General features: G+C 37.1%; 1 protein-coding gene across 2 annotated transcripts in view; it reads left to right on the top strand.

Annotated features, from left to right (window-relative positions):
- Positions 1–26,265, top strand: part of LOC122790318 (protein CutA homolog) — a 757,176-nt gene that overhangs the window by 12,556 nt on the left and 718,355 nt on the right. Inside the window, exons 1-2 of one of the 2 annotated variants that reach the window (XM_044057841.1) lie at positions 19,365–19,613; positions 24,577–24,725. In XM_044057841.1, the coding sequence (XP_043913776.1) occupies positions 19,539–19,613; positions 24,577–24,725 (224 nt within the window). In that variant the 5' untranslated portion in view covers positions 19,365–19,538. Of the gene's footprint in view, positions 1–19,364; positions 19,614–24,576; positions 24,726–26,265 lie in introns of those variants that run through there. The other variant, XM_044057842.1, reaches the window with a different exon arrangement.

Genomic DNA, 26,265 nt, shown 5'->3' with positions numbered 1-26,265 from the left:
AATTTTAGTTGCAGATATTATACATCACTTATAATCTATCCAGTCACTGTCAGTCAAACTATTCCTGAAGGATGTGCTTGTGACAAAGGAGGTACAGCCAGCCCAGCTATCTGGAGTTTTGTAAATAATTATATGTCATTTGTGAATATCAATATGATTTATATAAGATGTTTGTGTTACAATTGTATTAGAGCTATATGTCATATAAGATGGTTTGTACAGACATGTCTGCTGAAGAGGTATTTTACAAAGTGCTGTTTGAAATGTACCCACAGTGTACCCTACTGGAATAGCACAGAAATGTACATACATTATTGTAACTGTTTAAGTGTATCTATTGTAACAGGGGAAACTTTAATACAGAAGGTTAACTTGCAAAACATCAGAAAAATAGTTGAAATTAAATTACTTTATGACCGGGCCATAAAAAATGTTAGCTTTCAGTTTCAGTGCAGCAACAAACACAATGTCTGTGCTGAGAGGTTTTCTGCATCGTCGTGGAAGTGTTTTATGACTTCCAGGATTTGCAAAGATCTGAGGGAAAGCTCTTGTGTATGTATTTTTTACAGGCAGATGCTAAATACTGCTAGCTTTCAGCAGTGGGGAGGGGGTTTACCTGGGATAGTCACATGACAAGAAATGATGTCATTCTGCAAGCTATCCCAGCAGTAATATTTGAGATATTAATTTAAGAAGTCTCTGAAAGAGAGACTGCATTCTGTATTCTGTTTTTGACCTGACAACATCAGCTAGAGGATCTATTCACCACAACTGCCTTGCTGTTCTAATTAAATAAGTGTACTAGGTTATAGTAATATAATCAGGAATATACCAAAGCTTAGCTTAGATGTTTTTCTTTATTTATTTGAGATTGTTCTGCAATGTTCTTTTAAATATGTCCTATGATTTTGAACTCTGATGTAACTGTAAATATATACAGAGTATAAGTCAGAAATGAAAAACAGGGATAAAGCCTGGGAGCACTGGCGCAAAACCAAAACCCCCTCAACTAGACAGAAATTCCTAGAACTAAGTAATACAGTCAAAAAGCTAATAAAACAGGACAAATTCCAATACTACCAGTCTGCCCTAGACTCCTCCCAACACAACCCCAAACAATTCTGGTCCTGCATAAACTCCATCCTCCACCCAGGTAAAGTCAGTACCCTTCCTCCTAACATCCCTCACTCCTCTGAAAATATTGCTACTTCATTCAACACACATTTCACACAAACCATACTATCACTAGCTAGACAACACAACCCCCTCCCCTCCAACCCACACCTCCAACTAGTAATCTCCCCACTGTCTTCTCTTTTTCACCTGTTCCTACCTCCAACATAAAAAAGACTCTTAACTAAACTTAAGCCCACCAAATTAGCGGCAGACAACCTCCCAAGTGAATACCTACAAACCGCAGCTGATGCTCTAGCCTACCCAGTATCCATCTTGATTAACCGATCTCTGTCAGAAAGTTACGTTCCCACACTATGGAAAGTATCACATATAATTCCCCTTCACAGAACTAACCAATTACTACCCCATAGCTATACTCTCTCCACTCTCCAAAATACTAGAGAAATGCATTCACTCTCAGGTCTCAGACTACCTCCTTATTAACAGCCTTCTTTCCAATACTCAACATGGTTTACGACCAAACCATAGCACCACCACTGCCTTACTCTCCTTTACTAACACTATCCTTCAGCATAAAAACAATGGCTGTCTCTCCTCTGCTACTTGTCTAGACCTATCTAAAGCATTCGACATGGTCCCACACAAACAACTCATCTCTGTCCTCAATAACCTATCCTTCTCTCAGTCAGTCACCAACTGGTTTCAGAGTTACCTGTCTGACCGCCAACAATCCATTGTATGGCAGAATGACATATCTTCCCAACTACCTGTATCTATAAGGGTTCCCCAAGGATCCATCCTTGGACGCCTACTCTCCTCTATTTTCACCAATAATCTAGCCTCTACCACCAAACATGGCACACTCATATAATATGCAGATGACTCAACCATCATCTGCTCAGCCCAGTCCCTACCCAAATTGCAAAAAGTCACACAGGAAGCCATTTCCTCTGTTGAAACTTGGTTATCCGATGCCCAATTAATACTTAACCCAAACAAAACTAAACGACTCATCTTACAACCCACCAAACATACTCAAAACAACTCTCACGTTAACATCACAGCAAAAGACAACACCACTATGCACTCAACAGAATACACCAAATTGCTAGGAATGGAAATAGACAATAAACTGAAATTTGATATTCACATATCCATGACCATAAAAAAGTCCACAAAAAACTAGGAGAATTATACAGAAATAAGCAACTTCTCACCAAAGCAGCAAAGATTTCAACAGCAAATTCCCACCTTATCTCCACCCTACTTTATGCCTCTCCAATATATACTAACCTAAGGTAATGCGATCTAAACAAGCTCGAGACCTGCTACAACAAAATCGCCAAATTTGCCACAGGGGCATCCTACCATAGTCACCACTGTCTCTCACTTGGTGAACTGGGCTGGCTTGAACTCTCTCATCTCCTTCAATGGTATCAACTTGCACTCGCCTACAAACTAGTAAACCATCCACTAAAAGTCCCATCCCTCCAGGATCTACTCCAACCCTATCGCACCACCAGACCACTAAGATCCAGCAACAAAAATCACTTACAGGTCACTAAAGCCAATAACTCTGCTGGAGAAGCACTATTCTCTTGCGCCATAGCCAAATTATGAAACTCCCTCCCACCCACAATTACCTCCGTACCATCATGCACCCACTTCAGAACTTTACTAAAAGTGCACCTAAAAACATGCTGGCTATGCCCTTGCAACTCTCCTTCTAATATCACCCACCCCATCCACCCACTACCTTTCTTTCCACCCCAGTAACTACCTTGATTATAGCAAGTTCGGATGCTCATAAGCCTAACTACTTATTATACAGCAGGAACTTCTTATTGTAACAATTGTTAATGTCAGTTATGTACTTCACAGATGATAAAGATTCATCTGTAACTATGTTTGCAATTTTTAATTGCTATGTTGATCAAATTGTTAATTGCTATGTAAATCCAATGTAACTACTGTCTGTATAGTTTAACTGTGGAGCTTTTCTCCCCAGGCCTCTGCTGAAAATGGACCTACATCCAGTCGGACACTCCCGGTCAACAAATATAAATAAATAAATAAAATATTGGAAAGATGATAGATACACACACATTTTATATATATATATATATATATATATATATATATATATATATATATATATATATATATGTATATATATAAACACACACACACACATGTGTATATCTATATGTAGGATGTTAAGGTCCTTCTACTGGGTCCCTCCCATCTTTTGTCTTTTATCATGTCCATTTTCTAACTGGAAGTTTCCTTTAATATCAACAACCTTGAAGTGCTTTCTTGCCTTTCCCATTTTGTTATCTTCTTTCAATTATTTGCACTGCTCAGTTAAATATGTCTATTTATATTTCCATTTCTGCATTAGGTTTTTGCTGTCACCCTTTCCTTTGCCAGTTCTAAAGCTTCCACGCAGAGCTATCTTGCCTTCTTAATAATCTTTCTTTTTGATACATTGTTGTCACCTGATGGATAGTATCATTCATTTCTTTCCATAGCTCTTCAGGCACTGTATCCACCTCATCTGTTCCCTTAAATCTATATCCCCTGTGTCTGTTGTTGGGGGGGGGCACTGACTGCTTAAGTGACTCATCAGAACTGCACAGTATGCATATGAGGGGAATTAAACCCTGAGGACATGACAAGCAATCACAAATGTGCATGATGAGCTGAAACTAACCTTGCTGCAAAGCATAACAGCTAGTTATGTTTTGGCAAACTAACAGCCCTTAATGTACTATTGCCCCTTACCATGGTCAAGCATTTCTTCTGTCAGTCAGAATGACATTTCTGAATACAGATGTTTCTTAATAACTACAGAGCTCATGCATTATAACATACCCAGGCACTCCCATTTCCTGATCTCAGACAGTATGTATTTCATGAAATTGGTGTTGATTAATGTCTGCATTCTTACCTTTTAAGCATAGATAAATACTTCATTACCCAGCCAGTCTGCATTTTGGCCAACTGATGCCCTTGGTGTCTGTACCCCTGCCTGTTAATTTACATAAACAATTTATTGTGCAATATGTCTACGTTTTTGAAAATGATAGCTTTAATATCAGTAGCCTTACCACTTAATCTATGCAAGGTAAGAACACATTTCTAAAACAAGGCTTTTCAAGCTGTTTGATATAAGTGACTATATTCACAGAGCCCTTTTCCAGGATCGGGCTAATTTTGTGTAGCATAATTACCTGTGAGTTGTGTCTAGGCCTGTCTGAAACTGCTACCACTGGCTTGTGCCATCAGACGAGTCCTAGTGGAGTTGCACAAATCAGACATCACTGTTCCTGTGCTGCATTTGCACCAGTAATGTAAATATTCCCAATAGCATTTTGTTAATACCATGGTCAGTGGCACTGTACACATTGCTCACAGACTTACATACAGGTAGGCACATAACATTATATAACCAAAAATACACCGAGGTACCACACAATAGCGTCTTTAATAACACAAAAAAATAAATAAGAACAGTGGTAAGCACTTTCGCAAAATTAATTGCTTCATATTTTTGGTTATATATAGTTCTGGTTTTGTGCACCTGGGTTTTACCTGAAGCCGTTTCTCTCTTTATACATAGGCACATAAAATTGCTAGTTTCCTTTGCAACAATGATATAATGATACTGATAGTGCCTTACAAATACCCTAACCCAGTCAATAGTAATGTATCTATTGTTCACAGATATGTGGTCAATAGTAGGCACATGACTTTGCAAGTTTTAAACAGTAATCGGTTCACTGGACATTGCTCTTATAGGAAAATATTTTATTAATTTCTTATACTAACCAATATTTTTCCATTGTCCCAAGTATGATTGCAACTGATAGAAAGCAGACTATACATTTGTGGCAGCAAGTTAAATAACTGCTCATAGTTAACTACAAAGGTAATTTTTTAACACCTGTAATAAATTATCACTTAAGACATGGCCAGACACACATTAATAAAAGAAAAGGAAAACCATATTTAAATTTGTCATATGCATGCATTATATGTTTATAGGCAGTGGGCCAGCAATACAAATAACCACAGCAAAACACTAAGAACACACACAAGTGGGTAGCTTTGCCCCCACACCCACCATTGTACGTAGCTGTGCCCTTCACAACCCCCCAACTAAATATACCAAGTTCAGATCACACCATACTGGAAAAAACTTACAACTGTTGGCCAACTGCCTCCTTTCCTTTGGTAACCTGCCGGTGATGTGAGGAGTCGATGAACTGCCATTTCACTGTTGTCATCTCAATCATGTGTTTCGAGTAAGTGGGTTTTCGATACTATGAAGTAAACCCATATATATATATATATATATATATATATATATATATATATATATATATATACACATATGTGTGTGTGTGTCTGTGTGTGTGTGTGTGTGTGTGTGTGTGTGTGTGTAATTTTCTAACTATAATTCATTCCAATATTACAAAAATTGCTCAGTTCCTGCCTTCTCTTAAACCTCACTCTTCATCTTGAATATTATTCTGCATGTATTGTTTCCATGAATTCCATTTATTTCTATGTAATCTGCTTAATTTTTCTAAAGATTATTTCCATAGATGTTCTTCATATTGATCACTGCTGTAGTTGCCTTAACTATTTTGACTATACCCTGCATAGGAAGGATATAATTGCTGGGCAGCTTCCAAAGCTTCAGGGCACCTTTCATGCACCTAAGCCATTAGAGAGGCTTGAGTTGAACTGTCTAAAACAGGTTTGAATGTCAAGGCTTGCAGATCTTTCCTGCTGTCAAGAAGAGTGCTCTTCTGCAGGCTTGTGAAGATCAACAGTTGGCTAATGCTGTTAAATTGCTGAGTAAATAAGTTCTCATCAGGGGAAAAAAACTTCCACATTACTTTTTCACTTGGTTTTAGTAACATTTTGTGAGACACAAGTACTTTTAAGCTGAGAAAAAAGTATTGTCTTTGATTGTCTCATGAGTTTTGTTTACTTTGAAAATTGAACACACTTTTTCACTTTTGTGGTAAAAAAGTTGGTAAAAGATGTTTAAAACTACTTTTTTTCTGTGAAGAAATGTTCATTTTACTCTTAGGGGCTGAGGAATTAATTTAAAATGCTTTCATGCTATGTTTTATTTGGGAAATAGTTCATTTTTTGCTACATTCCCTTTTTATTAACTACTGCTGCTAAGCTTCCTCAGAAAACAAGGATCATTTTCAACTTGACCACAGAACAAACTTCTGATCCCTCAGTCTTACCTTCTTCCAGACACACAAAAAAGATAGTTAAGCAACCTTTATCACCACAGCAGGTTGGTAATTCACCTCAGCAACAGGTGGGTGACTCTGCTGTGGCCAAATCCAGTTCCTCAGACCATTCATCTTTTTCTACAGATTCTTCTGGTGTTGTCCATACAGCCACCAAGAACCAGGGGTTAGCCACATCCTCTGTTGATGCTGGGTTCTTCTCAGTGATCAAGGAAGAGCCACTCTAGTTAGTCATAGGAGAAGGGACAGGGAATGTGCACCTGCTTAGCCAGAATCTTTTGCTTATCCCTAACTAGGCTATTGCTGATGATACTGGGTCTGCTTTCCCTAATTTCCCTGTCAAAAAGTGACAGAAAACTAAACATTTAGCTTCTTCTGTGTCAGTTACTCTAGACAGGAGTAATTGATTGGGCTTGGCTCAGTGTCCTGTGCAGGCTCTTGACCCTTCATGTAATATGGTTTATGATGAAAGAAAAGTGATTCTTCTTTTCCTGAAGAGGTTCATGATTTGAAATCTGTTAGAGATTGTGAAAGAACAGATGCAATGTTTTCTTCTCAGGGTTCTGATTCTGAGAGGAGTGTGACATCTGAATCTCCCTGTGAGGGATTCTCTTTTTCTGAGACTATTTCCAGAATGAAGCAATGTTTTCAGTGTGAGAATACTGAGTCTTCTCAGTCCCTCAGAAAGTATCATGTTTTGCTACAAATGGAATTTCCAGAACATTCACCTATCCCGCCACTGCTGACAGGATATTTTTGCGACAGTCTGTAGTTCCTATGACAACAACTTTCTGCCATTAAGAAAGCAGATACAATGTATAAAGTTCCTCAGTCTTTCAAGTTTTAATGCACTTTTTTTAAAGCTGACCCAGCAGTTGCTCCTGTTGTCCTGTTCGATTCCCCTTATTCATCAGTACTTTAACCTTTGTCAGCCCCTCTAGATAATTCCTATTACTACTTTCACATCTCTCTCACTCTCTTTTTTTTATTTATACCAATTTTTAAACTCCGTTTCCATTTTACCGCACTTATTAGCTATCCCTTCTACAGAAATTTCTGACTTCCATAATAACCCTGAAATAATTTCCACCCCCCCATTCCTTAAATTCCTCTCTCTTTAACAAGTAAGTAAGAAAGTGACAGTGTCTCATTTTTACTTCATTACCCTGCATCTTGATCTTTATTTTTATTGGTCCAGGATCTGAAATAGTTATTGGATGTTTGTCAAAGCTTTCAATTAAATGCACATGCTCCTGTGAAATATCCATACTATGCAGTCTAGCCCAATTATTGTACTTTGGTGAAGTATATGTAAATTCTGTCTGATTTCATACTACTGATTTCACATCTTCCATTCCAAAATATTGTCATATATTACTTCATAAATCTACCATCTTTTGTTATATATTCTCTTCTAAGTCCCCCTGATACATCCGCACTATTGCAAATTAAGTTCCAGTTCACAGCCATAAATAATATTTTCTACTGAAAGCTGATTATTTCTCTCTATTTTTTAAGGCTACATAACAGCAGTTTTTGTTGTAGTATAAGTGCATACCAGTGTAAACCATTTCCCTTTCCAGCATTCCTTTACTACCACAAATCTACCATTATCTTTTTTTCCTCTGCTATCTCTATTGGAGCCCCCCTAACAATCAATATTATTACCCTCCTGTTTCTTTGTATCTGATATTCTGTTGAGTCTCCATCCTGAAATCCTTTCTTTGTCAAATGTGTCTCTTTCATCTATAAAGGTAATGCTGGTCAGTTAGCACGTTGCACCACTGAAAGCTGTATGAGACATACCAAGGAGTATGTAGTACCTACCAGTCCATGGTTGAAGGCTCTTGGTCATCTGGGCTATCTTGCAACTTTTATTGTTAATTTTATTAATGTTTGATTGCCTTCTCTCAGTACAACCGATTGCTACTACCCTGATTCCCATTCACTTCTGCACTGCTTTCCTTTAACTTCCATGACCTAACATCACCAAACAGACTTCATATATCCTTAACATTCATCCTTATCACCACACTTTTCCCTATAAATACAAATCATGAGTTCGGACAAACTAGTTTCCTTATAACTACAAACAATAGTGTCATGTTTTATCCCACTAGTATAGTGTCACATCATACATTAACATTACAACTTCAACTTAATATTCAGACTGTCAGTATCACTGTTCACTATTAACTTCAAATGGCAGATTTCTGGGTAACTACCAAATTAAAACGTGCATTCTAATCTGTTTATCTGTGCAGCTGTTACAAAGAGCTAAAATAAATTTCAGTGAATCAAGAGAGCTAGAGATTAAGCCAGAATTGTTTCTTTTACACAAATCTTCTCTACTATGCCGTAATATAAATTGATTTCCTTCCACCAGCCTTAAGCTAATTATTATTAACAAAGGAAGAATCTATAGCAAGGCAGACCCATTATAAGTGTGGATTGAAATGTTAAAGCTATATACCAATGTGACATCCCCACTCTGGGCCAGTAATCAAGGAGTCTGAATCCTTAACACTGATACTGGAGAGGGACATTCACTTGGAACAAAAATGGATACACTCAGTATTTCCAGATGCATCTCTCTGCATCAATCACAATTTCCCTTAAGAGTGCACAGGGAACACACTCAGTCCAGGGTCTGGGTTTCTCTGTCTGTATCTTTCCCCAGTAAAACTCCTCACTAGCACAGCTGTATGGTTGAATCCTCAGCTGAGTGTCCACGCCAAGTCCTCCAGCATCCTCTCTGTGAAACCAGTGCTTCATGTCCCTGCTCCACGTAGGTGACAAACACACAGTGTGAGATTTGATTTTCACACACACACACACACACACACACACACACACACACACACACACACACACACACACACACACACACACACACACACACACGCACCTGGGAAATGCTGGCACAGATTTATTAGCTATGCCTCCTTCTGCCCAGACTATAAGGTAGTTTCCTTGCCACCAGACACCCCAATACCAGCTACTCTTATGCTCTTGCTTGGGTACCCAATTATACTAAGTGAAATTGATATTAATACAAATGGCAACGTTGACAAAATGGCGAGGCTTTCAGGAATGGCCACAGCATCACCAGTAGATATAAGCACTCTCAAAGGTTAAAATATTTTCTACATGACCAGCCACAATGAAAAAATTAAATATATTTAATAATAAATAATAAAAGAACATGGAAATACTAAATATCTATATGCAATAAACATCACCGTTTCAGTCATGGGCAATCTTTAAATAACACAGATGAATAGATTCACACACTTACAGAAAAACAGTACTTAACTAATCTCACTTTATTTTCCTGCCTTATCTAAAGAATACTATTCCATGGTCACTTACTGGAGCAAGGCAAGATGAAATAGGTGAGGGATCCTTCTATGTCAACTTCCAAGAAATAGACTGCAATGAGACTTCTGTCTCACTAAATATTAAAACATTATTTCTGTGCAGAATATCACATACATATGGTCATCTGACTCCTCATTCCCATGCAACCACCCACCGCTAGAAACTGCCAGGATTTAGTACATACATGTCAATAATACATACACAAGAGCTTTGCTCAGATCTGGTGCAGCTTCTGGAAGTCATAAAACAATTACAAACTTCTACTCCTCGTACAGAGACTATCAAAACATGCTTCTTACAGACACTGCATCTCTGGCTTTGTTCAAAACTGTGGGATAACATCTTTATGGCCTAGGCCCAGTAATTTAATTTTCTTACTATTTCTCAAAGTCAGGTGGATTGAGATTAACCTCTTCTCTTCCAGTATCCTCTGTTACAATATATACATTTAAACAGTTACAATAACATGTGTACATTTCTGCCCAGCAGGGCACACTGCTGATACATTTGTTGCCACAAGCAGCTTTACAAATACATTTTTCAACACAAGCATCTGTACAAATCAATTTGATATACAAATGACACATAATTCTTTACAAACTTCCAGCTAGGTGTGGTGGTATGTTACATATCCACTGCCCTACTTCTTCTGGCATAGCTGGCAATATATCAGATCTTCACAGCTCCATAGCAATATTATCTCCTATATCCAAAATTCTTGAAAGGTGTATCCACCAACACTTAATGAAACACCTACTACAAAACAACTTGCTTACTCAAACTTAACATGGCTTCTGGCCTGGATACAGCACATCCTCAGCTCTACTATCCTTTACAGACATCATAAATAGGGCCAGAGATGAAGGAAACCTGGTATCCTCAGTGTTCCTTGACCTCTATAAAGCCCTTGACATGGTCTCACATCCTTTAGTCCTTGATACTCTGTCCACCCTAGGTTGCTCCCATACCATAGTACAGTGGTTTCAAAGGTATCTATACGACTGGAAGCAAGCCATTAAATGGTCTAAACATCCCTCCCCCTTTCTACATAACCCTACAGGATTCCACCAAGGCTCCATCTTAGGACCCTACTGTTTAATATATTCACTGATAATTTACATACCGCCTCTTCGATTCAGTATGCAGGTGATTCCACCATAAGCTGCAACTTTGGCACTCTCATAGAACTACTCAACAATACTCAAAAATCATTCTGTGCCATTGATTCATGGCTCACAGATGTCCAACTTTTTTTCTGAATCCCAAAAAAACAAAGTTATAGTCTTCACCCCAAATATACCACCATTAGCTCTGACCAATTTAACATCCACTCAGCCAGCAACACTACCATTGAAAGAGTACAAGAAACAAAATTACTATGTGTAATTATCTATAATAAAGTCACCTTCAACCTTCATGTGTAATTATCTATAATAAAGTCACCTTCAACCTTCATGTCTAGCAAAACATAAAGAAAACCCACAAGAAACTAGGTCTTCTCTACAGAAAAAAGGCAATTCATTATCACACCAACCAAGACTACCCTAGCAAAAATTTTTCATTTCCCCTCCCTGTTTTTTGGTTCTTGTATATTCACCAATCTGTAAGAATCCACCAAGACAAAATGGAACTATGCTATAACAAAGTCACAAAGTTCACCACAAACTCCAAATACCATTACACACCACTGCAAACCACTAAGGAACTAAACTGGCTGGAACTCTCCAACCAACTAATATATATCCAAATAACTACTATACACAACCTAATCTACAAGCCCACTGCCTGTCCTGCCCTAAATACATTTCTCAAACACTAAATACCAAGCAGATAACTCAGATCAGAGGACAAAAACCTACTAGAAATCTCCAAACATTCTGAAAGACCAGGTCAATGTCTATACTCATACTCAGTTTCTAAACTATGGAATTCTCTCCCTTCAAACACCAGATCAACCCCAAGCCTGCCACTCTTTAAAGCCTCTTTAAAAGCACTTGTATTCATTGGGTCGCAGCACATGTTTAACTGCAGGTTCATCCCCCTCTACTGCTGCTTCCTCAACTCACCCCCTTTATTCTCAACGGTTTTGTCTTACCTCCTATATATCTTTGAAACATGCAGAGAATTCTCCTCCTCTTCACCCCACCCTTTGTCTGTATTCTTCTTTCTGTCTCTCTAGACCCCTCTAATATTACAATTCTCAGATCTTTATGCTACCTCTCCCCATCTCTGAGTAAAGCTGTTTATATGATCTTGTATGGTCTACTGTAAGCCCACTCTCATGATTCATATGCTACTAAGTACATTAACTATTTTCTTCTCTAGTAATCTACTGTTAATACATAGTAATGCTTTAGAAGTTAAGCAAAACACTAAGCAATTGTGCACCTCTGTTCTCAACTTTAACCTGTCTGCAATGTTTTATGTAAAGTCTTAACAAACACTTTTGCTGTAAAAATTATAAACTATCTGTTTTATATGTACCTAAATGTCTAAATGTGGAGCTTTTCTCCCCAGGCCTCTGCTAAAAATGGGTTATGTGACCCATTCAGACTATCTTGGTTAATAAATGTCAAATAAAATAATTAATAAATGATATATGTTATATAAAATACAATCTATATCAGTGTCATCCTGGTGAGATTTTGTAAAAACTGGGTCCACTTCATGAAGGTACTTGAAGATGAATTCAGTTCCAGCAATACTACCCTCCTTTGCTTGCTGATTTTATCATCTCTCCATTCGGACCCTGGGTTGCTGCCATAATGGGTCTCCTATGTAAATATAATGTTTTGCATTTCAACAGTTGCATATTTTGGGGGTTCTTTTGTATACATTTGCAACCAGTTTTTTATTAATTGCTGTGACCCAATGAATACAAGTTCATATTAATTAATGTTGCTGTCTTTATCAATATCTATGTATGTACATCTATGTTTATATGAATACAAACTCATAAAACAATATTAATTGGAGCAGTTATTTGGCACTTGATAACATTTAGGAAAACTGTAACAGATCTATGCACAGGGCTGGCCTACTCATTACCAAAGAGCTAATAGCTGTACAACCCATCTGTTCCTCCTAGGGGTGGAAAGGTAAGTGTTGGATGTAGTACCATCATCCATTCAAAAAGCAGGGTTTTTTTACTTTAAGAAAACCACAGTTATTGCAGTTAAAACTTTTCATTTTATTAAAGCAATAAAAGTATCTCTGGCACCTCAGCAAACAGCTAACTTCAATGAGGACTGAAAATTGCAAATGTATGAGTTAGAGTTTATAATCACTGTGCATCACATGACTTTTTAATGTAAGAATTTAAAGGCACATAATCAGACAGAAACTCTTCAATTTACTTTTTGCCTCAACCCATATGACTGTAATGATTTAAACTTTAAAAATATGCACACATTTATTGCATAATAATGTTTACTTGATGCCATTATATATATGTAAAAATTAGACATGCTGTCTAATAAAACAAAATGAATATCTATTTCATTATGTTCCCTTTCAAAAAATGCTCTAAATTTCTAACTGAGGCCATTCTCTTTGTCTGTCTGTCAAATATAACATCTTGCAGGGATAGATAACTGCATGAATGACTTGGTTCATACATCTACATTTTTACCATGTGTTTCTAAGGTGCAATTGTTTCTTTCGGCAAGTGTGGGACTCAAGCATTGGCCTTGGGGTTTCCTTCTTATTAATGACACCTCTTTCTTATGAGCTTTTGTTTGGACATCACAGAGATTGTTAACTGTACTCAATCCTTCTGCTACCCAAGGTAGCATTATATAATCAGTTACTGACAGTGTTGTGAGTTAATCACTGTTTCTTTTTTACTACAATGTCTGCGGTTTCCTGCAGCATCATTCATTAATCTGGCATTCTTGGAGAAAAGGTGTCTGCTTGCAAGGATAACGTTCTGATTGCATGTGGCAAGGGAAACATATGTATCTGTTGACCCGTGTACATATTTTATTTATTTATTTATTTATTTATTTATTTGTTTGTTTGTTTATTTATTTATTTTATTATTTATTTAACATTTGTTTACTGGGAAAGTCCGACATGGAATGAGCCAATTTTCAGTGGAGGCTGGGGTAGAAATGCTTCAGATGGATGTCTTTGTAACGTGGGAGGAAACTGAAGCACCCAGAGAAAATCTACATGAATGCAGGGAGGACATGCAAACTCTGCACAGAAGGCACCCCAGCCGAGAATCAAACTGGAGAACCATTCGCTGTGAGGTGATAATGCAAACCGCTGCACCACTGTGCCGTCCATATAAGTCAGTTTAAGTACCATCTTGCCTGGTAAAATTTTATGCTTTTAATTTCATGTTGGAATTTGCTAGGGCCTTAACCCCTTTCTATTTCCCCATGCTATGCCTACTGTACCAGTTTGATGAGTTTTTTCTTCCTCCACGGTTACATATCCTACTACCTTACACTGGTTATCAGTGTATTTAGAACTCCAAATGTTAATTCACAAGAAATTTTGCTCTGATTTTGTAACTGTATCAACAACCATATCAAAATGGTATGTCTGCTTTACTCCAAAAAACATTACTAAAACAAGCTACCACTTCCCAGAAGTATGTAGTAACTTCCTTTTGAGAATAAAAAGGATACTGTCAAGATGTAATATGATTAAAGACACATCACAGAAAAAATCATTGTATCTGTATGTAGTACACAAAATCCATACATAACTCTTACAAGTATACAGCAGATCATATTACCTCAAGTATAGTTTCTGAACTGCCTTCCAGAATGGTATTGTGTTTATCAATCACTATGTATCCATTTAGATTTGTATTTTGTTGCATTTTAAAAAGCTGTCACTGTGCATTGTCTGATTCTAATTTTCTTAATACTGTAGTGCCCTCATCCAATTATTAACGATAACTCTGTAGTATAATTAAATTACATTCTCTTTTTCCTAAGAATGATTAATGGGAGCTTTTGTTCATTATACACTCTGAAAATGACGTAGAAACCTGCATATAATAAACACAAATAAACAAGCAAAAACACAAACAAACCAGAAAGCAAATGAATAAATGTAGTTGCTATAGTCCCAGAGCAGTGGCTATGTATGGACTTCATTCGGTCCTTTAAGCACTCACTCTTTATTTATGTACGTATGTATGTCTCATTTTTTAACTGGGTTAGTCCAACTGAGTTTGCAAACAAACCCATTTTCAGTGGAGTTCAGAGGGGAAAAGCCCCAGCAAACATAAGTAAAGATAAAGTGACAATATACAAATATTAGTAAACTCAAAAATAGACCCCAGAAGGTGTACAATGAAACTCGCAAACAGTTGGAATTCACTCGCTTTAATGTCACAGCAAATATAATCAATGTTGTGTCTTGTTGTGTCATTTGGCTTTTCCCGGTTAGGGGTCGCCACAGAGGAACTCTGGTCCGCTAATGACTGGTAGTTGATTTTTACGTGCCGAGTTACCAGCCCTGACGCACAACCTTTAACGAAGGTACACCCATTCACGCATGTCTCCACGCAGAAGACGTTCTAGCTGAGAATCGAACCAGACAGCGTCTTACTGCGAGGTGCCAATGCTACCGCAGCACCACCACCGCAAATATAATCAATACAAAGCATTAATGTCCTAAAATTACGTTTTCCTTTGAAAACTTCATTAGATGTGGGCTGAAATCTCCTAAATAAGTATGTATACATATTACAATTAAGATGGAACCAATCACAAAACATTTTAGTTAACATAATTAATTCTAAACTAAAAACTTGAAAACTTCCATAAAATATGAATTGTATGATAAAAGCCTTTTTGCAAAGTTCCTCGGCATTAAAACTATTCAATAAATAATGGTTAAAACATAAATAAATACATATGAACTCCATAAAAATATGTATTATTACAAATTATACAATGACCCCCTATTAATATTCAAAAACGTGCACGCTGATTGGTCAGCGTGCATGTTGTAAATCAGAGTTATAGTAATGGAAAAAGGTCCGGTCGCCCGGCCTTTTTCCATTACTATAACTCTTTTATTACAGCAACGGAGAACACAAGATCTCCGTTGCTTCACACTGTCTCACTATGTTAAACGAGTTTAACATAGCGAGACAGCTTTAAAAAAAGGAACGGAGATTCTCCATTGCTTTTTTTAAAGCTGTCTCTCTATAATAAACTCCTTTAATATAGAGAGACAGTTTGTAAAAAGCAACAGAGATCTTGCTTTCTCTGTTGCTTTTTTCAAAACTGCCTCGCTATGTTAAATAGGTTTAACATAGCGAGACAGCTTTAAAAAAAGCAACAGAGATTCTCCGTTGCTTTTTTTAAAGCTGTATCGCTATGTTAAACCCATTTAACATAGCAAAACAGTTTGTAAAAAGCAATAGAGATCTTGCTTTCTATTAGCATTTTCCTACTTTCCAAAAAATGGTTTCTTTATTGGCAATATAGGAACACTGTGAACAATGCCCACATTTAAACGTTCCATTTCTTCTTTTTCTATTTCAAAAATCAAACACATAATTCTTTTCTAATAGGTTTTTCAGGCTGCAAGAATTTTTATATACTACTTTCAATTTTTCTTTGGTTGTTTCATCTAAGTTTGTAAAAACAATAAATCTGTTCCATTCCTTGTCTATAATCCTCCTGACCAAAGTAGAACATGCATTGAATTCTATTACTAAAGCTCTGCTGAAATTCTCTTCTAGTTTACCCTGCCCTGTACTTTCTTCCATGCAACCTTATTGAATGTTTAAGAAAGTGTTCTCTTTAGTAATAAAATGGTATATTTTTAAAAGTGCAATTTTATAGATGACCACAAAATGGTGCTATAAATTAGTAGAATGAGTTTCCCTTTTTTACAGGAACATTATACTTTGTAATAATACATGTTTTTATAGAATTCATATGTATTTATTTATGTTTTAACCATTATCTTTTGAATGGTTTTAATGCAGAGGAACTTTGCAAAAGTTATCATACAATTCATATTTTATGGAAGTATTCAAGTTTTTAGTTTAGAATTAATTATGTTAACTAAAATGTTTTGTGATTGGTTCCATCTTAATTGTAATAGGTATAAATATTTATTTAGGAGATTTCAGCCCACATCTGATGAAGTTTTCAAACCAAAATGTAATTTTAGGATGTTAATGCTTTGTATTGATTGTATTTGGTGTGACATTAAAGCGAGTGAATTCTGACTGTCTACGAGCTTCACTGTACGCCTTGCCTTCTGGGGTCTATTTTTGAGTTTACAAGTGTTTTTTGTGGACCTTTTGCAAATTTTACTGGATTTCTTGGTAATATACAAATATTAAATAACAATCACAATACAAAAATAATTGTAAAAAGAAAACATTATTAACTATTTACATTGCATTGATAGTAAACAACCCATTTTCAGTGGAGACCCAAGGGGAAAGAGCCCCAGCAAGCATAAGCAAAGATAAACATTCAGGACAAAAACTATTAAAATACTCTTCATGACTTTCAGTAGCTTAACTCAGGCCTAATTCTTAATAAAACAAGCTGAATTGTTCACCATAGCTGAAGCATGAGATTACTGTATGAACTATCTTGATTATTCAAATGAACTGGTCTGCTGCTCCTCTGACTGAGTTTGCTTCCATAAAATCTTATGCAAGATTATACTCTGGGATTCAGAAATGGGTACTTCAAATGGTAGGCCCTAAAGCCCTACCATGACTGGCCAACTCCTCACTGTAACACTTTCTACTTGAGAGACAAGCCCATCGCAATAATTTTCTATGATCAGAGGAATCAAGGAGAACAGATTATGGTGATTGGGTCACATGTTCAGGAAAGCAGTAGAAAATCTGGTGAAGACGAGTTGGGAAAGACAGGAAGAAGGTAAGAGGAAATTATGGTCTCCTTCCAAGAGATGGACAAATTGTATATGAAAAGAACTGTGAAAGTCAGACATGATGGTTGAAGAATACGAAAGAGTGGTACTGAACTGTGAAAGTGACAGCTGAAGTAGAAAAGTGGGCAAAAAAGAGATGATAATGATGACTTACAACTATCTGAATCCTGCTGAATGATTTGTACATTGTGTATACATAAAGCATTAAACAGAGTATATGTGCGAAAATAAGAATGCTAAATAAGACTTATATAACCCTTAATTTGATGCAGCCTTTCCTACAGTATCCCTCAAAATTACTTTTTACATCATGACTTATCATATCTATACTACCTCAAAATTCTGAGTGTGTGTGTGTACCTGTGTGCACATGTGCTCCCATGCATGTGCATGTGTGTGTTTTTCTCTGTCTTCCAATACTTTTACTGCTGCAGTCCATGACCAGTGCAAGTCACCATTTGGCACTTACAAATAATACTCGTTCCTGGATGAGTGAAAAAGTAGAATATTATTTAAATACTCTTTTCACTAGCTGAAGCATAGTTTATAAGCACGAAGTTTAAGGTCTGTCATTATATTTGTTGTCATCATAGTTTATGCTGATGCTTGCATTCTATCTAAGTGGTTATTTTCAAGCTGGAAGGTAAGCTGAGACCTTTGAGTCACAGTAGTAATTCCATTAGTGGCTCTGTCTTGGAAACACCTGATGATGTTATGATGAAATGGTGTTTACTGAATAACTAAAGATTTATTCCTTGTGAATGCTGCCTTACGTCTGGAATTGCAATAGCAATAAATGCCTCTATTTGTAAACAAGAAAATGCAAATATCTCACTAAAGGGACATACTTTCTTTGTAAAATGGTATTGTGAACAAACGTGTGCTAACAATCCATTATTACAACAGAATTTAATGTTTTAATTGTAATATGTTATTATTTGTTTGGTTTGCAATCATCATCTGTCAGTTTAGTGCAGTGGATTAAGACTGTGAGTTGCTAATGAGCTTAATTTTCTAGAACTGTGTTTGAGTCCTTCATTTTCCATTTGCTTACTAAGTGGCTCTTAAGAAATCAGTTAACCATATAGCACTCATGGGTTTATAGGGAAAATGGTCATGAGCCTAAAATGACAAACTGCTTAACAAAATAACAAATAAACATAAGATATTATGTTTGTGTGGGTGATGAGGCTGGTTGGGGGTGAGGTGACATGCATTTGACTGCAATATTTTTGACAGTCTATAAACCACATCAGTTTTTATTGCATTACAAATATGAGAATGTATATTATGAGTTAAGATTTGGTCTGTCTGCTCATTAGATTCAATAAGTGGCAGATGACTGAAGATGACGAACGCAATTCATTGCTTTACTGCCAGGATGAAAGCCATATGATAGTTAAAATAATACATCAAATAAACAAATATACTTAAAGTGTCCCTAGCTTAATTACTGACAGAAAAGGCAGAAAACAGTGAAGAAGAAGAAATAAAAGACAGAACAATTAGCCATGGTTTAATTCTTACAGTTTGCAGCATCCTTTGCCTTCCTTTTCACAAGCTGGCTCTGCATACAGTAATCACAAATTACCCTTTTAACATCTTCCTGTTAAAGTAATGTGATTCACATCCGTGTTCTGTATAATCCTGCGTAACCTTTTGGTTACACACCAGTGCCCTAGCTAACATTTGCAAGAACTGCATCTCTGGGGAGTACCAGTGGTTACAGTAGGAGAACAATTAGTTAATTATTAAGGGATTTAACCAGCTAGGTTTGTGAAGGCAGCACAGAAGATGAAAACAGTGTTTCTGTAACACAAGCAGAAAGACATTTCCTTTAGAGAAGAGATGGATTTTCTCACCCAGCGCTGTTACGTCTGCTGCCAAGCATCTTTTCGTCAAGGCTGCCTAACATTACTTATGGTAAGTTTTAAGTTTTCATTCTTTTACAAAATATTCTAAAATATAAACTTTAGTTTGGCCATCTCCCTGCAAATCAGGGAGAGCTTTTAAAATGTAAATGGATCTCAGTAAGGGGTAAAATGTATAGTAGTATTTAATCATTTGAAAATAGAAAGAGATTATATTGTGATTTGGAGGAAATTATGTATTTATTTTTTGAGATGGAAAACTATTCCTTAATATTACTATTTGTCAAAGTATCTCTGCCAAAAATAAATGTAAATAACTGTCAGAAAGATTATATTTTAGGATTAAAAGCAAGACAAATATAGTAAAAATCAGAAATTTCCTTGTAAAGAGGGAATATTTCATTATTTGCTATCTTAATGATGAATTGAGTAACCTCCAAGTTGTATTTTGGGAATGAATAGAGAATAAAAACAATCCCACATGCAGACACTGGCATACGGTAGAGAGGGAAAATCACATTGTGGTATTATTTAGATTTTTCTCCAGTGGTAGGTTCCAAGCCTGTTGACTAACTTGTGTGAAGTAGTACCATATGAAACAAATAACAAAGCTATTTATTCATTTATTTGTTAACCAGGTAAGTACATTGATTAAAGGGTACTTTTCAGGCATGAACTGAACCACGTGCCAGAGATTTACAGCAGCAAGCAAATGTAAGTAATAGAAGTAACATAATAAAACAGTGTTGCTCAGACATTTCTACTTTACTTATAACACATCATGAACATCTCAGTTATGACATTAAAATGCCTGAACAATTATCAGTGTTGACATTCACACTTTTCATAATAATTACTTTTGTTTAATCCCATAGAAAACTGCCGTCTTTGCTTTTAATGCCTAGTGAATGTTAATGTTTAGAATGTCACTGGTTAGGTAATATGTTATCTCAATCATGACACTAAAAATGTCTGAACAACAATTATCAGTGTTGACATTCACACTTTTCATAATAATTACTTCCGTTTAATCCCATAGGAAACTGTCTTCTTTGCTTTTAATGCCTAGTGAATGTTAATGTTTGCAATGCCATGGGTTTGGTAATATGTTCTCATGATTCCACTTACTGTTTTACTGGTGTTATTTAAAATATGCTAAGTTTGGGCAAGAACTAATCTTGTTTCTTCTCCCCTTTAGCTATTTAAATTAGATGGTAATTGCTTTTCAAGAGCTTCTGTTTTATACAACATATCATTTCAATTTATGAAGGCTTTTATTTTGTTATCTAACTTTAATCAGCTAAACTGCTTGTTATAAATTTTCTTTTTATCACGTTATAGCATGTTATGTCAGAAACAAAGCTGACCAAAAAAATCAGATGTTGCAGTGCTAGAGTTATAATTGAATGGAGTCTCAATGGTTTTATTTTCACATTTGTGACTATGGCAGTGCACTGCTTGTCTGTAAATACTGCATGTCCTGAGTGATGCTGCAGTAAAGTCATATAACGTGATTGAGCAGTATTACCGCAATACTGTCAGGAATCACAGCTCTCAATGTCTGGTCAAAAATCAGGGACAGAGTCGTAAACAATGGGGAGCGGGGCAAATGCCCAAAATCAGGGACAGTTTTTAAATGTTGCTCTCATTCAATTAAAAATCTAGTAGAACAAGTTTGTATCAGACAGACAGGCAGATAGATGTGTCAGACAATTACTACCCCCTTTTCTTGAGAAAAAAATCCACTCCAGATCAATAATGGGACATACTATAGTTCTTTAAGAAGAAATTAGACAACTGGATAGGTATTCACAAATTTATGCCAGGTATGACTGGTCTATCTAGCCTTGAAAAAAGAGTTAAGGTCTAAGGGTGGGTGCTGGCCACATGTCCCTGTGGCCTTGTTTATTCTGTAAGTCTATGCTGCTATCAACATGCCCTTTCAGAATGACAAGAAGGAGATTCAAATGTCTGGCATAACTGACTGACTGTAATCTTGAATGATTTACTAAAAAATCAAACATTTTATCAGACACTTGGCAAAAATATGAGGCAAAATCAGGGACATTTGAGAGGCATGCCAGGAGCCCAGATGGAATTTGGCCATGTGTACAAAATAGACAAATGTACTTTACATATGTCATCTAACCATATGCTCAGGAATCTGCTGCCCTTTGTGGGTGGAGAACACTGCCTATAGGAAGGCTTTATTATAGTGTTATGCATGGATGGCTATACGAGCGCCAGCTGAAGGGGCAAATACCAAGCCAGGGGTCAATACTCACTTTTTGTCAAGTTATAGCCCCTGTAGTAACTTGATATTTCAGTATTCTGCTTTCTCAAACATCTATTAATCAGTAACTATCTGGTCTTATACTTTCCTCAGTCATGAAACCTGTTGTTTTTAAATATTCTAATCAGCCATGTATAAAGCTTTAGTCTTCTTGTCAGATGGCAAGACGGCAACATGATGTGGTTTTTGGACCCTGCGCTGGACCAAAGACATTCAAAAGGGTTAACCAAAAGATACCTGGATAGTGTCTTCAACTACTCTGCCAGAGGAGTTGTAGAAAGCATTGTTTTCTTGTGTATCAGAGTAGCAAAGCCCTTATTCTTCTAAGATGCATTAATAGCATCCTTCATAAATAGCATGTTAAGGCAGTGACCCAAGGCTCCTCCTCTTTCTTCACTAAGTACTCAATGATACAGTTCTTAGAACAAGGGATGGGGTCACTGGCCAGTCCACAGAGGCCTTCACAGCCTTTAGCTTTTCCCAAAGGAAGGCTCTTCTTGGGGAGATTTAGGAGAAGCCATTGTCCTTATAGATCTTAGTGATCATGGTCCCTTTGTTTTCACAATTCTGATAAGATCCCTTGTGGGAGGGAGTTCACGACTACCAGCCAGCTCCAAGAGTGATAAGTTTAGGCAGTGTTGGCTTACTCAGGTGTAATGTTGTGACTGACTTAGACCAGAGGCTATGTACAATGGATTTGGTATTGTAGTGACATGAGAGGCCCACCATCAGGTCATGTTTCCTGAGGGTGTGATTTGATCCCTTTTAAGCACAGGTTCCACTAGACTTCAAATATTTGTCTGATGTACAGGCCACAAACACTGAGCTCTGATGTATGAAAACCCAGTGGATTGTACTTGGGCATTAGGCCCTTCTAAGTCCAGGAGATAACATGGGAGAAGAGTTGTTATCCTCAAATACTACCGAGCCAAGACCAAGTGACTTAATAGACTGCTGTAAGTAATCAAACCACTTGGAGAAATTCTCTAGCCATTCAGTTGAGGGACAGATGGACTCTATTTGCCAGGAAGTGCCTTCAGGGTGTGAGGTAGGTGTGTGCCTCCTCTGAGCCCCGTCATCTGCCAGAGTGAAAGATAACCATGAAGCCAATCCCTTTCTGATGGCAAGAACAAGACACGCAGGAACTATACAGTGATTTCAGAAATGGACTTTCTTCTAGGAGTCCTTAATTAGTACCTACCCTCCAATTCTCAAACTTTCTGATTAGATACCTGAAGCTGCATGTGGACCCAGTTTGCTAATCCCAATTAAAGACCCATCTACTGACATTGTTTTTTCTCATAGCAGGGTAGGCTAAGAGTTTTTCTCTCTAACTTCTTCTGGTGACTATGTTGAAGGGTTGGCACACAATGGCAGTAGGTCTTGGTTCACAATTTGTTAACCACATTCACACAACTGACTTTAGACTCTGACATGAAAGAAAAATGTTTATCAGCATGAGTCAAGATTGAGATCCAATCATCACAAGTAGCCAGAAAGTACTGATCAGCTCAGGTACTGGACACTATTTTAGTCTGACTTCAGATTTCACTACATGTAGCAGCTTAAGGTGTGTTTTCTCTAGCAGGAAGATCTTTAGAAAAAAGCATGCTGGACTGCAATGGAAGAAAGAATGAATCCAACCAAACCCACCACGGAGCTCTTCTGATGTTAGATTATAATACATGTGAGTTTAGTACTTGTAAAATATTCTTGTGTTCACTTGAGTAAGGAATAGAAGAGAAGATCTGTATACAGTAGAAAAAATACTCAACACCCGCATTTGTAAAATAATTGATCTTATATGACTGTATAGAAAGGTACTGGCGTCATGGCTCAGATAAAATTGTTGGTCTCTGCATGCAGTCTTATATCAAGAAGTGCAAAGTTTTCTGTCATCATCCATAACACTCATCTTTCATTTTGCAATTTATTTAAGAGCGAGTTGGATGCAACACCTGATCACAAACCTTTGCTTATGTCCTGTGATACTGATTTGCTGTTTGTATGACTTTTTTTTTCCCAAATGGGACAGGACTAAAAAAAGCAACAGTATTCTTATTTCTTATGTTTAAATACATAAGACATAAGAATCTCTGAAACCTATGACCTGCTATGCCAGTTAAACTCCTGTATTAGAAATAACACTCTAATGCCAAAAATGATTGCCTTTTAATAGCAAAGTATGGCAGCTGGCAAAGAATATTAAGGCAGTGAGCTGATAATGAGATACTTCCTGTGGTACAGTTTGATTCCTCCAGATTACTAACCTTGAATAAGTCACTTAACTAGATAGTGCTTTGGGATAGTTGAACATTTGGTCTAGACTCATTAATGGCCTCCTGGACTGCATATCTACTAACTATCTATGAACTGGTAACAAAGAAATGACGGTTATACTAGCAGCATAAAAATTATATCTCCACCTGACATAAAGTTTGCATTAGATTCTACAACTTAGATGGCATAAAGAAAGCAAGACGTAGAGATACTTGTAAGTTTATAAATGAACACAGACATGATTAAAGAAGGATGCTAGCTCTGTGACTGAAACATGTGTGGAACCGGTCAGATTTTTAAACAAACATGTTGTTAGATGTGAATACAGATTAAATCACCTTGCTAAATATCTGCTGCTGCATAGCAACGTAACAAGTATCCAGGATATTTATAACCAGTTTAGTAACAGGTGATTGCTATTTTCCCCCTTGTTTAAATGTAGGTAATGATCTTGTCATTACTGGTGTATCCTGACTTGAAAAACATAGGCCTACAATTACACTCTGCACTTACCGGGAGCTACATCTCTGGAACCCACTCCATAGTTTTAATTAACTGCCCTAATGAACCAACTGCAAAAGACATTGCAAGGTAAAGTACTGCTTTATTACTAAATATTTTCCAAGTTAATTATTAAACGTTTAACATACACAGGAAGAATAATGGATTGCAGCAGTGCAAGTTCATTAGAAACAAGATCCAGAAAATAAAAAAATAAACATTTCTATAAGTTTGTTATAGTTTTCCAGTTTTTTACAATATATTCAAGGGCATCTTGGGGTTGAAAAGCATATTGTTTTACTGTTATGCCGTGTGTGTGTGTGTGTGTGTGTGTGTGTGTGTGTGTGTGTGTGTGTGTGTGTGTGTGTGTGTGTGTGTGTGTGTGTGTGTGTGTGTGTGTGTGTGTGTGTGTGTGTGTGTGTGTGTGTGTGTGTGTGTGTGTGTGTGTGTAAAATATATGGGAGCTGACTAGGGGTGCAATAAATGAAGCGTTTGGTACCAGCATTTTGAGAACAGCTTCTTGATGAGTGGTACAGTCACAAGTCAACAAATGAGTTCCCATACTCCGTACTCTGCAGTACTAGATATTTCAGTCATTATGTTCCAACCTCCCAAAGATCCAGTTCATCTGCTTTATGTGTGTGTGTGTATGTGTTTTGTTTGTATTCCTCTTTCCATTTATTTCAAAGGATGCAGTGATGGACACTTTTGTTTAGGTATACAGTTGTATTGGTATTATTTGATCTTCTGTACTGGACGAATGTATGGATATCAGGTTATCCAAGAGCAAGTTTCACTTTCAGTCTCCTTCAGTACAGCTGCACAGAATAGTCCCTAGGATTCATAGAATTTCTCTCTGCCCAAGATAATTGTCCAGTGCAGGTGAGTCAAGCAACTCATCTGGGAGAAATTTAGATTCAGTGATATAGCATAGCCACAATGAAAAAGCTCTCATTAGTGGATGGACCATTACCATATGTCTATACTGGGCAGTTAGCTATCATGCCTGACCATTTAAATTTTCTCCCTAATTAGCGAAGGCACCTTTTACACCTACACACACACACACACACACACACACACACACACACACACACACACACACACACACATCCATCTTCTGCATTCCCTACCTACTTCTTTACTAAAACAACTGAGGCAGACACACAAAAACATAAATAGACACACACACACACACACACACACACACACACACACACACACACACACACACACTAACTCATATCCAGATTCACGACTGACTAAATATCTCTCTAGTGTGACCATTCAAGCAAACACACAGACACACAGAGACACACACACACACACACACACACACACACACAGACACACGCACACACACGAACACACACACACACACACACACACACACACACACACACACACACACACACACACACACACAAACACACACCTAGACTTCCAATCCCCTTCACTTTATGGAGTACTACAACTGCAACCACTCAGGCAGGTACATACACACACACACACACACACACACACACACACACACACACACACACACACACACACACACATGCACGCACCCACACACGGACATCTAGACTCCCAGTCCCCTTCCCTTTATGGAGTACTGCAACTGCAACCA

Source organism: Protopterus annectens, chromosome 16.part0 (assembly GCF_019279795.1).
Source record: "Protopterus annectens isolate FY-2018-M chromosome 16.part0, PAN1.0, whole genome shotgun sequence".
Lineage (NCBI taxonomy): Eukaryota > Metazoa > Chordata > Ceratodontiformes > Protopteridae > Protopterus > Protopterus annectens.
This window is presented reverse-complemented; position numbering and strand designations above follow the sequence as displayed.